The sequence below is a fragment of the Capsicum annuum genome, chromosome 7 (genome assembly GCF_002878395.1).
Source record: "Capsicum annuum cultivar UCD-10X-F1 chromosome 7, UCD10Xv1.1, whole genome shotgun sequence".
NCBI lineage: Eukaryota > Viridiplantae > Streptophyta > Magnoliopsida > Solanales > Solanaceae > Capsicum > Capsicum annuum.
Genome location: NC_061117.1, coordinates 218,623,718 through 218,636,708, shown reverse-complemented (window position 1 = coordinate 218,636,708; position 12,991 = coordinate 218,623,718). Strand labels below are relative to the sequence as shown.

General features: G+C 34.5%; 2 protein-coding genes across 3 annotated transcripts; one reads left to right on the top strand and one right to left on the bottom strand.

Moving 5' to 3' along the window:
• The first annotated feature begins 699 nt into the window (after positions 1-699).
• Positions 700-2,425, top strand: LOC107878569 (probable receptor-like protein kinase At1g33260). Its single transcript, XM_016725608.2, has one exon. The coding sequence runs from the start codon at positions 828-830 to the stop codon at positions 2,184-2,186; it is 1,359 nt and encodes a 452-aa protein (XP_016581094.2). The 5' UTR covers positions 700-827; the 3' UTR covers positions 2,187-2,425.
• Positions 2,426-5,285: 2,860 nt separating this feature from the next.
• On the bottom strand, positions 5,286-12,018 carry LOC107878568 (B-box zinc finger protein 22). 2 transcript variants are annotated; one of them, XM_047415553.1, is made up of 4 exons: positions 11,522-12,018; positions 7,226-7,417; positions 6,989-7,138; positions 5,286-5,837 (listed from the first exon to the last, which is right to left on the bottom strand). In XM_047415553.1, the coding sequence occupies exons 1-4, from the start codon at positions 11,702-11,704 to the stop codon at positions 5,793-5,795; spliced, it is 570 nt and encodes a 189-aa protein (XP_047271509.1). In that variant the 5' UTR covers positions 11,705-12,018; the 3' UTR covers positions 5,286-5,792. The 2 variants fall into 2 exon arrangements, with proteins under 2 accessions (XP_047271509.1, XP_016581093.2); XM_016725607.2 differs by having other exon boundaries at positions 6,989-7,417.
• Positions 12,019-12,991: the final 973 nt, after the last annotated feature.

Sequence of the window (12,991 nt, the reverse complement as noted above, 5' to 3'; positions counted from 1 at the left end):
ATTTAAGTTTTGATGATGAATGTAGACATGAAACTTTTCAAATTTTTTTAAAAATAAAATTTACATATTTAAAAATCACAATTTTTTTTTTTACAATAATTAATAATTCAAAATACTTAAATGATATATAAAGAATTAAGATCAAAGAAAATTCATTTGAATATCAAAATCTAAAAAACGTCATATCAATTGAAACAAATAAAATAATAAAATTGATATTCTAATATTTCAAAAATCAATTAATGATTTAACTTCCTTTTTAAAGAATAATATGACTGAGAGCAATATGAAAAATTAAATACTCCCTTTGCTCTAATTTATGTTTCTTAATTTGAATTTCAAAAGTTAAACAATTTAAGTTTTGATGATGAAAGTAGACATGAAACTTTTCATTTTTTTTTAAAAAAATAAAATTTATATATTTAAAAACTATAAAAAAAAACACACATTAATTAAGAATCAAAATACTTAAAAGATATATGAAAGAATTATGATCAAAAAAACTTTTATTTGAATATCAAAATCTTAAAAATATTCATATAAATTAAAATAAGTAAAATTATAAAATTATCTTAACTTAATAAAATAAATAACTAAAATAAATTATAAATAGTATTTAAATCAAGTAAAATGAAACGGAAGAAACAGGTTATTGAGATTATCAACTGTTGCCCTTCCTAGTCACCTCCTTCACATATAAAATTAAACTATTCATATTCCCATTGTTATTATTCTCTCACCATGTTGAATTTTTTATTTCTAGTGTCTACTATTCTTTTTTCATCTGTTGAAAAAAAATAAAACCTTTGTTGGATACTGTTGCTTCCATGGAAGCCTCACCATCCAGCACTAGTAAGAGTAAAATATTGTCAAGTTTTTCAATATCAAACTATTGTCCACATAGAAATGGTCCATTTGTCTGTAGGTGGTGGGGTTCTTTGTTGAGTTGTTGGTGCTCTTTCCCTTGGTACTTCCTTTCTACATTTCTCTTTTGGTCTATTTCTTCTTCTTCTTCTTATTTCTCCTTGCTACTCGTCGCTTCATCACAACCCTTAACGTCTCCACCGACGAAAACCCTTTATAATTCAAACCATAAGTACAAAGTTGTTGTTATTTCAGCTAGTGTTGCTTTGAGTATCTTGGTGTTTGTTTTCTTTGTTTTGATGGCTTTGTTCAAGTGCTTCGGGTTGAAGCTAAGGCGGAGAGGTGTTGTTGGGTTACGCGATGCTAGGGCTACTGCAGATATTGAAGAAGTTGATTATTCGAAACGAACTGTAGTGTATACCTGTGATGAAGTTGAGAAGTTCACGATGAACTTATCGAGGTCTAGGTTGATTGCATATGGAGGATTTAGTACAGTCTATTTAGCACAATTTCCTGATTCAATGCTGTGTGCTGTGAAAATCATCGATTTAAGCAGCGAACGCTTTGAGAAGGTTTACAAGCAGGAATTAGACATATTGTTGCAGATAGAACACGAAAACATCGTGAAGTTCTTGGGTAATTGTGATAACGGAGATGCAGGGATGTTACTGTTTGAATACATTCCGAATGGAACGCTACAAGAGAAACTGCACTGCGTAGAAGCGAAGAAAGTATTGTCATGGAGAAACCGTATGGCTATAGCATATCAGCTTGCTAAAGCCATCGAATATCTCCATGAAAAATGCACACTCCCAATAGTCCATGGCGATATCAAATCCTCGAATGTTTTGCTAGACAAGAAATTCAACTGCAAACTCTGCGACTTTGGGTCTGCGAAAATGGGATTTTCGTCCACCATTTTACCTCCGTCTGCTAATCGTGTCTTGCTCGGTTCTCCAGGGTATACGGATCCTCATTACCTGAGAACTGGCATTGCTTCGAAAAAGAATGATATATACAGCTATGGTATAATAATTCTTGAATTAATTTCGGGTTTTGAAGCACTTTCATCTGATAACGGAGAAAGATTAATCTCGAAAGCTAGTGTTATATTACGAGATTCATCTAAAGTAGCAGAAATGATTGATTCAAGACTCAATGGAGTTTATGATTTGGAAGAAGCAAAAGTTATGGTGTCATTAGCAGGTTTTTGTCTTGGTGATTCACCAAGCCTAAGGCCCTCTGCTTCACAGATATTAAGTACTATAACAAGTAAAATCTCTTCAATGTCATTTCTGGTTTCTCATGATCAAAAAGTTTAGAGTGATTGTTATTGTTACTCCCTCCGTTCCAAAATAATTGTCACGTTTCGGTTCTCTTGAGTGATGATTAGGTGAATTTCTGTAAATTAGTATAATTTGTATAGGGTGGTTCTGCCTTGTTTGTTTGAACAAAGAGCTTATACTTAGTATTGTAGGCAATGAATTCAGTTTAAGCAATTACACGCTTGAACTTTGGAATTTGAATGGTTAGTTTTCATAAATTATCAGTAGTCCTTTAATTTCTGCTCTCTTTGTTTTAATTTGTTTCAAGATTTTTGAATTTTATAAGTAGAACGTATCAAAATGTTTTACAAAATTTATTTTTTAAAAAAATCTTCCAAATTTTGTTTTCTGTGCTACAAATTTGTGAGGGTGCAATTGCAGTTGTCAACAGTTAAGTTTTTTGAGTTATCCAAGGTCTTCCAAGTCAATCTTGCAGGCCTACATTAATGGGAGGGCACAATGTCCCTCGCGCAAAATGATGCACTTAAATGTCTGGCTCTCGCCTAATAGTCAACAAAATGGATGAAAAACTCTTGAGTTATAAGATTCAAATTTCAGTAGAAATATATCACTAGACAGTCGTGATAGACTGATATACGTTTGCGGAAGATACTTCCTCCGTTTCATAATAAATAAATTGTTGAAATTTGACACACAAATTAAAAAAAAAATATTAAAAACATCAATTTAACACAATTTTCTATTTTTACCTAAAAAAAAGAAAAAAACTGACTTTGTAATACCTTTTCAAAAGTTAATTGGTTGTCAAATCATAAGGGTAAATTTGAAAAAAAAATTCAATAATTCACTTATTTTGAAACACCACTAGATACTCTAACAATTCACTTATTCTGAAACGGAGGAAGTAATATTATGTAAAATTAGTCGAGGCTAGTATTCAAGAGCTTGATCTTATGCCAATGAAATAGTTGATAACTACTATCTCTGTTTTGATTTACTTGACATACCTATAGAAAACAATTATTAATATAGTGACTTTATCATACTGCATCTATCATATTTAGTATTTCAAATGATTTGGAGAATAAGTAATTTAAGAAAAAAGGTAAAACATGAAAAAAAGAATTTATATTATCCTGAATTGTTAAAAGTGCTGTGTAAAAATAAGATTAAATTATAAAAATAGTGAAAAGTAATTCTGAACGGAAAGAGTATAAGATTTCAAGTTCAAATTTTCAGCAGAAAACATATCAGACAATATTCTTTCTATCTGTTCAAGTCTTGATAGATAAAGTAACTTAGTAATACATGTTATTAATAAAAGATGATAAATACCCCGTAAAGTTAATCGAAGTGTGTATAAATTGACTCGAACACTTGCAATTAATAATAATGAAAAAGAGATGTTCCTGACGCATCATAAATTACGTACAAGACAAGTGACCCCCCCTAAAAAGGAGAAAAATGGCTCCTAAGCACATGATGGGCAACCACAACTATTTTATGAAATATTCGTAAAGTAAAAGGCTACCACGTTTATTATATCTTTAAGGCTTTTTAAAGCATCTAAAGAATAATTTATATTATCAGCAAATTTAAGGCCAATAGGACTGTACCACTAGGGCTAACTTTCAGCCATTGCTCTATGCAAAAGCCAATGTGCTTGCCTCTGCTCCGGACCGGTCAGTGACGGAATTAAAAATTTTACTAAGAAGATTCAAAATATGTTATGAGGATCGCTAGTGACGGAATCAGAAGAGTCAAATCTTTCTAATGGTAGCTCCTTCACTCAAAGCCGGGTGTAATCGTTACAAGGGTTAATATGTGAAAATTATATACTTATTCATCTGAAAATTATATACTTATTCATCTCTTGGTTTCTAATCTGGACAAGTAAATGTGGAGGGAGGAAGTATTTTTCAACTGATCTGACGACATTCTATGTGTATACTCATCATATGTTATCATGCTACTCTAGTCAAAGAAGTCTATGGAATTAAGATCTCTTGGCCACTTACCAAATGAACAGAAGAAAATGTTCTTTTCAGATCTCTTATGTATAAAAATAAATATCTCTTCGTAAAAAACGACATAAAACTAGAACAAAATTTGTAAGTGGCCTACAAAACCAAGTTAACAAGGCAACTACATTAGTGGAGACCCAATTTAAGCCTAAGTTTTTCTCATTACCCAAGCAGGCAAATGCAATTACATGAAGGGAAACACAATTTAAGCCTAAGTTTGCTCATTTGAGTTAGCAAAGCAATTACATGAAGGGACAACCAATTTAACCCAAACATATGCAAAATTCTCCCATGTGGGGGACCTTATGTTAGGCAAAGGCATGTGATAACATACAGGAGTAAACAGTAAAGGCTTTTACAGCTCTTCTCTATACAATAATTGGCATTAGCTAGTAGGTACCACTACCAATGAGCTGCCTCGTTGATTTCAACCACTTATTACTTCATCCACTGAATATCATTTTATAGAATGATAAGCAAAGCTTGGACAAGGCACTTTCAACAGCCAATTATGAGGCTATGGAAATGAAAAAACAGAGTCGGATCAGATATGAGCGGGTTAAAAATAGGTTAAGACTAAAACGATCAAACACCTGACCCGCCTAAGTTTAATACGAGTAAATAATGGATTAAGTGCCGGATAATGTGTGTGTGTATATATAGTGTATAATTGTGGTTCTTTTGTGTTGGGAAAAAGAAAAAAGGATTGTTTGTGTGGAAGAGTTGGGGAGATATTGAGCTAGAAAATTCATGTTTCAGATCCTCATCAATGGAATTTTATAACCAATTTGATCAAACAGAAAACAAACATTCGACAAATGCACCAACTACAATGCACAGTTCTAACACTATCTCCCTCCGTTTCAATTTGTTTGTCCAATTTTGACTTGGTACGCCGTTTAAGAAATTAACGAGAACTTTTGGACCTTGTGATCTTAAATTAAAGAAATGTCGAATGTACCAAAATGTGTTTTAATCCTGTGGAAGTAAAGAGTTGTTAAAAAGGAAAAGAAGCATTTGTTTAATAGACTAAAAAGGAAGGTAGAGCAAACAAATTGAAGAGGAGGGAGTATGCAATTTTGAATCGACTAGAAGAATAAGTAAAAAGAGGTAAAATAAGATGATACAATAGTCATTTCTCTCTGGTTCCAAAATGAAGCAATTCAGTTTACACATCTTAATTTCTTGTACAACTTCTGGGCATTGATATATTTTTGGCATTAAAGTGAGATACACACATTAGTCATTGCTCACATAACTTCAACTCAAACTTCAACTATCACACACCGCTCTATCTAAACACCCATCACTAACGCGAGTGAAAAGCTTAGGGATCTGAAATACCTATCACTAACGTGAGTGAGAAGCTTAAAGTAAATGCATTAAGACTGCCTTCTTCTTTTCAGACGAGCACCACTTGGAGGTTGCTGTTGAAAGTTCGATGAGGGGGAGTAACTAATGTCAGGCACAAATACTGCACAGTCGAATGGATTCTGGTAAGTTTTGGGCCAGTAAAGTCCAGAGGCCGTAGGTGGGGAAGGAACTTGTGGCACTGCCCAAGATGTGTCCGGTACTTGACCCAAGCACTCATCACCGTCTAGTTCTTCATCGTCAACTCTTAAGAGTGAGGAAGAGTCTGACTCTCCAAGCTTGCCATTATCCCCTGATAGATTTTAATGCAAGAACTAAATTAGGAACCATGAACATAGTCCCATGCAAATTAACGATTATCTAGGTATATCCATGCATTCGACTTATATCAAAGAGGCTTAGATGGATTGAAAATTTCCACATAGCAAGAATGGCATATGGCGCAGAACCCAGTCCACTTGGGTTTCACTAATTTTGTCCAAGCCAAGTGACAATGAACAGACGAGTCGCCATTTACAGCAAAAATTATTGCTGTCAAACTCTTTGAATAAAATACCTTTGCCAACAAGTCCCCACCTTTGATGACAGTCGTATCTAGCAAATATATGGTCGGGAATGTAACTTCATATACTAAGCACACATAGAGACAATAACGTGACTGACAAGTGACACCTAGGTATATTTTTGTAGCATGACTGACCAAAACAAAAGACACGGCACAACAGCTAAAGCTGCTTTCGATTGTCACAACCCTGAGCAAGGTTGCTGATCCAGCCACATGCTAAAAATAATGGTGCGCCTTAGACTGTCTATATTGAACAACAATAGAGACTTAGAATTCCAAGCATTTGAGAGGCCCGAATTTACTTGGCGAAGTGCAAGACAACCAATATGGTAATACTCCAACAATCTTTAGTACTTATGGGTTTGTCATAAGGAAGGGGAGGGGCAAGTCCGTGGCAACATGTGTCTGTCCAATCAAAATATTGAATTGGGGGCTAACAATTATCCATTTCGCATAAAGTGGTCCTACCAAAAGACAGTCCAACCGTAAACTCATTTTTCCAGTTCCATGTCTTCAAATAAAGATTATTCTCTGGTTTCTTGTTGGGAAAATACACGCTGACAACTTAAACCCTTTAAGTATAGATATCAGGACATGCATGCCACACAACTGTGCAGGCAGGGATAGACTCCATCACGTATTTTTCACGTCTGGATGATCAGTCCAAATACAACCAGGTCCAAACGAAGGAGATATTAGAAATGTAGATGCTAATTAATGAAAGAACAAGTAATGAAAGGTAAGATCTAAACATACCTCAAACAATTAGTCATGTCATCCAATGTATCCATACTTCTGATTGAAATGCAGTCCAAGAAATTCAACTAATTTCCACTGTGCTATACTACAAAAAACAAAAGCTACGACTTAAACTGTACCTTAGATGTTCCATTGTCCATGTATCCATAGTTATGATTGAAATCATTCAGACCAATAAATTCATCAAACTGCCATTGCGGCATACTTCCAGCTTCAGAACCTCCAGAAAAGGGAGACTTAGTAGGAGCAAAATCCCCAACCCCACTAGCCTGGGGAGGTAAAACTTTGTTAATTTGAGCATCCAATGATACTGGGGCATTTCGTTTAAAAAGTGAAGCAGATTCTGGCTCAGAAACCTTCTGAATGGACTGCGATGTCCCTGCGGATGACGCACCACCAGGATCTACAGGTTCAAGTCCTACTTTCACTCCAGTCAGCAAAAATCTTTGGTGAACTGCGACATGAGGATTAGCTGTGTGAATAGCAATATCACATTTTGGGCAAAGTAAAGCCCGATCCTCGAGACAAAAGAAATAGCCAACTGTTTCCTGCACAAATAGAATCCTTTCATCAATATTTAGAATAGTATGAGTTTAAACTGGAGATAAGACCAACTTCTAAAAAAATTGATAGATAAATAAAATAAACATGTATCATATACATCTAACGTCACGCTGAAGCATAGAAGAGAATGACTTCCATTAGAAGGTAGCTAAATTTTATAAACTTGGGAGAATATAAATGTTTTGGCTCCACAAAGGAAAAGGTAAATAAGAACCTTAGCCATCAAATCAAATCTCCAGAAGAAAAAAATGAGATCACTTTTGCTATGCGTAACTTCTGCTTCATGCTACTGTATGAGTCGAACTAACAACCACAAATTCCTCAGGGTGATTAATATCAGCAATTACATATTACTTACAAAATATATCTGCAATTACATAAGAATAGAAGCCCAGTAAAGTTCATGATTTGATATCATGAAGCACACTCCAGATGCTTGCATAAGCATTACAGAGGCTAAGGTAACTAAACCTTAACCACCATTCTCTTCATTTCTTGTTAAAAAGGAAATTATACTTTGAGAAGTGGATCGCCTTAGAGAAGGTGGTTGCAAAAGCTAACTGGAGAAATCATTATGGTTAATGCTCAACCTCAAAATGTTTTTCTTCACAGGCAAAAGACTACAAATGATTTTCCAACTAGGTCCTTTTTTCAGAGAAGATGACATTTTGTACTATAAACCAGCACTTGGGTAGTACTTAAAACCCCTTTACAAATAGAAAGCATTTATGTAAAACAGTAAGAGCTCCTCAATCCTAGCAAGATTCTAAAACGTCTACGCTAGCTTCTGCATCTACAGGGGAACTCTTAGTACACCAAAAACGCAATAACCAAATACAATCTGTTTTAATCTCTGTCATGTGCTACTTTTATCTTCAAAACACCGGGCCTTCCTCTCCTTCCAAATAGTCCACCAAATACTTGCCGCAATGGTTCTTGTACCTCCTATTCTTTGCTCCAATCCCAGCTTCCTCCCAGCTAGAGAGAGTGTCAACAATCTTACTAGTGACTCTGCGGTGCAAAACAGATGGCAAACTGTTTCAGCTGCCTCACCACATAAGCAACAGTGTGGGACTAAAATGATATTTCTCTTTCTCAAGTTTTCATGTGTCAGTACAGCCTCCTTAGACAGTAGCCATGAGAAGCATGCCACCTTCAGAGGAGTTCTGGCTTTCCAAACTTGTTTCCATGGCCACTTAAAAGTCTGTGGCAGGGTCATGTTCAGAAACTTGTACCTTGAACTTACTTTGTAAACACCTTTGCTATCTCCATTCCACCATAGTCTTTGCTCCAATCCCAGCTTCCTCACAGCTAGAGAGTGTGTCAACAATCTTACTAGGCATCGTCCAATGTATGCCTCTGAGATTGATGAAAATCTTCCATAATTGGTCAGTGACACTGCAGTGCAAAAACAGATGGCAAACTGTTTCAGCTGCCTCACCACATAAGCAACAGCGTGTGACTAAAATGATATCTCTCTTTCTCAAGTTTTCATGTGTCAGTACAGCCTCCTTAGCTAGTAGCCAGTGGCGGAGCCATATTGAATTCAGGGGGTTCGGATCGGAAAATTATACTATTTTTACATGGTCAAAATTATTTTTATGTATATATAGTAGATGTTGAGAAGGGGAGCCTTGGAGTAATTGGTAAAGTTGCTGCCATGTGATCAGGAGGTCACGGGTTCAAGCTTTGGAAACAACCTTTGGCAGAAATGCAAGGTAAGGCTGCGTACAATACACCCTTGTGGTGGGGCCCTTTCCCGGACACCGCGCATAGCGGTAGCTTAGAGCACTGGATTGCCCTTTTTTATATAGTAGATGTTGAACCCCTTCGACTAGTCCGTATATTTACTTCTGAACCCCCTCAATGAAAATTCTGACTCCGCCACTGCTAGTAGCCATGAGAAGCATCCCACCTTCAAAGGAGTTCTGGCTTTCCAAACTTCTTTCCATAGCCACTTTAAAGTCTGCGCCAGGGTCATGTTCAGAAACTTGTACCCTGAACTTACTTTGTAAACCCCTTTGCTATCTCCATTAGTCATTCAAGTTTCTTCGGAAAGTTAGTTCCCAACCATGAGGAGACCACATGTCCGCTACAGATTTTCCAACTAGGTCCTTGACTCACAATAGACGATCCAAGAAGTAATCATTACGAGTTTTCCTACTTGATATGTATAATAGACCGGTTCTTCTGATGATCACGTGTTTAAACTGAATTCTATCATTACATTTCAAGTTCCAGTTTCATTCCTATAAAAATGGGGCACTCGAGTTCCAGTTTCATTCCTATAACATGGGGCACTCAATAATGCATTTCCGTATATCTTATAAACAGATGCTAAGAAACTTCTCTAAACAGAAAAGTACGAAGCTATCACCTCTTACTTATTATCTACCTCTTACTTAATATCTAGTGGTGTGTTATCCCATTTTGTTGTTTGTCTTTATGTTTTCTGCCTGTTATCCTGTAATTTGTCATGAGCCGGGTGTCTATTGGAAACAACCTCTTTACTTCATCTGAGGTAGAGGTATGTAGAGGTATGGATTGTGTACGCTTTACCCACCCCAGACCCCACTTTGTGGGAATACAATATGTTGTTGTTGTAGCAGCACTCACGGATCAAGAATTAAATAAACCATAGTATCAACAAAACCAAATAACAACAACAACAACACTTTATTTCCAAACCAGTTGTGGTGCGCTATACGAATCCTCATTTTTTCATTAAGTTCATTTCATATCATCAATAAACCAAATATCTATGAATAATTCATGTAACTTACAAAACAAATAAGTCAAAAATCACGACTTCATCTATGATTATTTACGCTATTATTCCCTTAATTTCTTTTTATTTAGCCGCTATACCAAAAATAAATATTTAATTTTACTTCTCCATTTTAGCAAATCAATAGAGTTTTATTACTTTTTTCCCGCAGTAACTTTAGTATTATATAGCCCCTCTATTTCATATTATTGGCCCTTGATACTAAAAATAGTTGTTTCAATTTGTTTGTCTAATTTATGAAATCAATAGAATTTTATTATATTTTTTTAATCCTTAGCCTTAAATAACTAGATAACATAGTGTATATAACTTCAGAGTTCTAAAGCATCATTAATAAAGTTAGTTTAATAAAATACACCTCTAATTAACGCTTTCTTAAAAGGTACATTAGTTCACAAGGGGCCAGGTAATATAAAATAGAGGGAGTAAAGAAAACATATTGCTCGTTCCAAAATACTTATTAGTACTTTCTTTTTTGAGAGTCAAAAAGTATGAGCTTCAACCAACATTTTAAGATTGTATTTATTCATCAAATTGATTATATGAGGAAAAAAATGAAATTTATAGTACTTTTTATATAGTTTTTGAATATATCAAATTTCAATTTTAAAATATTAAATTAATCTAATCAAATTAGCTTTGAGAATTAGTCAATTTAACTCTCAAAAAACAAAACTGACAACTATTTTGGAACAGAGGAAGTACCGTCTCCGTTCATTTTTATTTATCATGTTTTACTTTTCCATAGTCAAACTTCATGAACTTTGACCGATATTTAAAAGATGTATTTATCCATCATATTGATTTGAGAAAAACCACAATTCATCATACTTTTCATATAGTAGTTTTTAAATATCTACATTTCAATCTAATCAAATTTTATCTTTGAAAATTATTCAGACTCTCGAGATGCAAAACATGACATCCATTTAGAACAGAGGGAGTAGTATTTAAATTTAGAGTTACAAAATAATATTATTATTATTATTTGATATCTCCTCGACTAATTTCACGGATACTTGCTACCTCCCACCAGCAACAGGTACCAATAACTCTGTCCATCAAGGCTAGAACAAATAGAAAGAAATCACCGAAGGTTTGTCTTCATGGTACTCGACTCAACTTTAATGAACCACTAGTTCACATCCTTGGGTGCAGTTACAAAGTATTAATAAAATCAATTTAGTAAAATACAACTCTAATCTAGCGTCAGGTCAACAATAACCAAAGTAATATAAAACAAAGGGCGGAACATATTTTAAGAAAATAAGGAGAGTAGAAATATTACTATATAATATACCTGGCAGATGTCACACATGGGCATAGATGAAGAAGAAGCAGATAAAGGAACTCTCTGATGTTTACTAGCTAACTTATTAGCAGCATGAACTTTCTCATCACATGACCAACACAGCGCTGCCTCATCTGCACAGCACAAAACATTCGCCTCCGCAACCTCACATACGTTACACTGAATCTTCATCACCTCTTCACAATACTCTAGCTAGCTAGCTAACCACAAGATATCTTTGTTTAATATTGACAAACAAAGACGAGCAAAAGATCTGAAACCAAGACGCAAGTGGGTTTAAGCAGTAAATGAATGGAATAACGGTGAGTTGCAGTAGGGAAATGGAATTTGTTTTTTGATTTTTTAAGTATTTGTAGGGGTTTGATTTTGGGGGAAAAAAAGTAATGGTTGATTTTGAAAGAACGTGTCGGGTTTAGAATGGTGACCCGCTGAGCTGGATGGACGTGGGTGGGGGGTATTGTTGGGGATTTTATTAGGATTATGTCCCAATGATCTTTGTTAGAGTGTTTTTTGGGATTTAATATTGGATTTTGATAGGTAATCCATAATCATATAAATGTCAATATCATGGTTCCACTAAGAAACCAAGAAATAATATCTATTAATCTGGAAAGTTTTTTTTTTTTATTTTTATGGAAATTAAAAGAAATATTAGAAGTTAATTTATATTTGATTATTGATTATATATGTGTTATATCATTACTGAACTAATAAGATATTGGTTCGACATTCCTCGATTGTCAACTGAGTTATCCAATACAAAAATTGAAATCAATTACGAAGTGTAGCTTTCATGTACTCAACCAGTGACTTATCGTCCTATGGCCTGAACCCGTCGATGCTATTGTTGATGTCGGTGTAGAATAAGTTTCGCAGGCTATAGCAATGGTAGTTGGAATGACCGGTGACAAGAAACATAGTTTGATGCAAAGAAATTAAGAAGTGTAGCTTTTATGTACTCAGCCAGTGACTTATCATCCTATGGCCTGAACACGTCGATGTTATTATTGATGTCGGTTTAGAAAAAGTTTGGCAGGCTATAGCAATGGTACTTCGAAAATGACCGGCGATGATAGATAAATATTTGTTATGCAAAGAAATTTAAAGTAAAGTAGTATTATTAATTAACAGATGAGAGCGGGTAGAGAACACAAGTAGCTTGAATTTAATGGGTTTGAGTTATTATTAATTCACTAACACTTAATTCAATATCGATTATTAAATAATATTTTTTAATTTAATTATCGATTATGATTCGATATTGAACACTCGTTAAATCAAATATTAATAGTCAAAACGGAATACAGCAATTGCGTACTCAAGTTGTTTGCAAGAAAAAATATTCTCCTAGATGGAATCTCTACTAAAAGGTTTGATATTGTAATGATTGGCACTGAAATTACCTTTCAAATCTATATAAGAATCTTTTTATTTGGCAAGATTTTGATTCTTTTTAAT

What these genes read in the sequence shown, in the direction of transcription:
- LOC107878569 (XM_016725608.2), top strand. Translation starts at nt 828, where the DNA reads ATGGAAGCCTCACCATCCAGCACTAGTAAGAGTAAAATATTGTCAAGT.
- LOC107878568 (XM_016725607.2), bottom strand. Translation starts at nt 11,704, where the DNA reads ATGAAGATTCAGTGTAACGTATGTGAGGTTGCGGAGGCGAATGTTTTG. An exon ending in CCATGTGTGACATCTGCCAG is followed by an intron (nt 7,418 to 11,521) that starts GTATATTATATA and finishes CTATTTGTGCAG; the next exon opens with GAAACAGTTGGCTATTTCTT. An exon ending in TGGACAATGGAACATCTAAG is followed by an intron (nt 5,838 to 6,988) that starts GTACAGTTTAAG and finishes AAAATCTATCAG; the next exon opens with GGGATAATGGCAAGCTTGGA.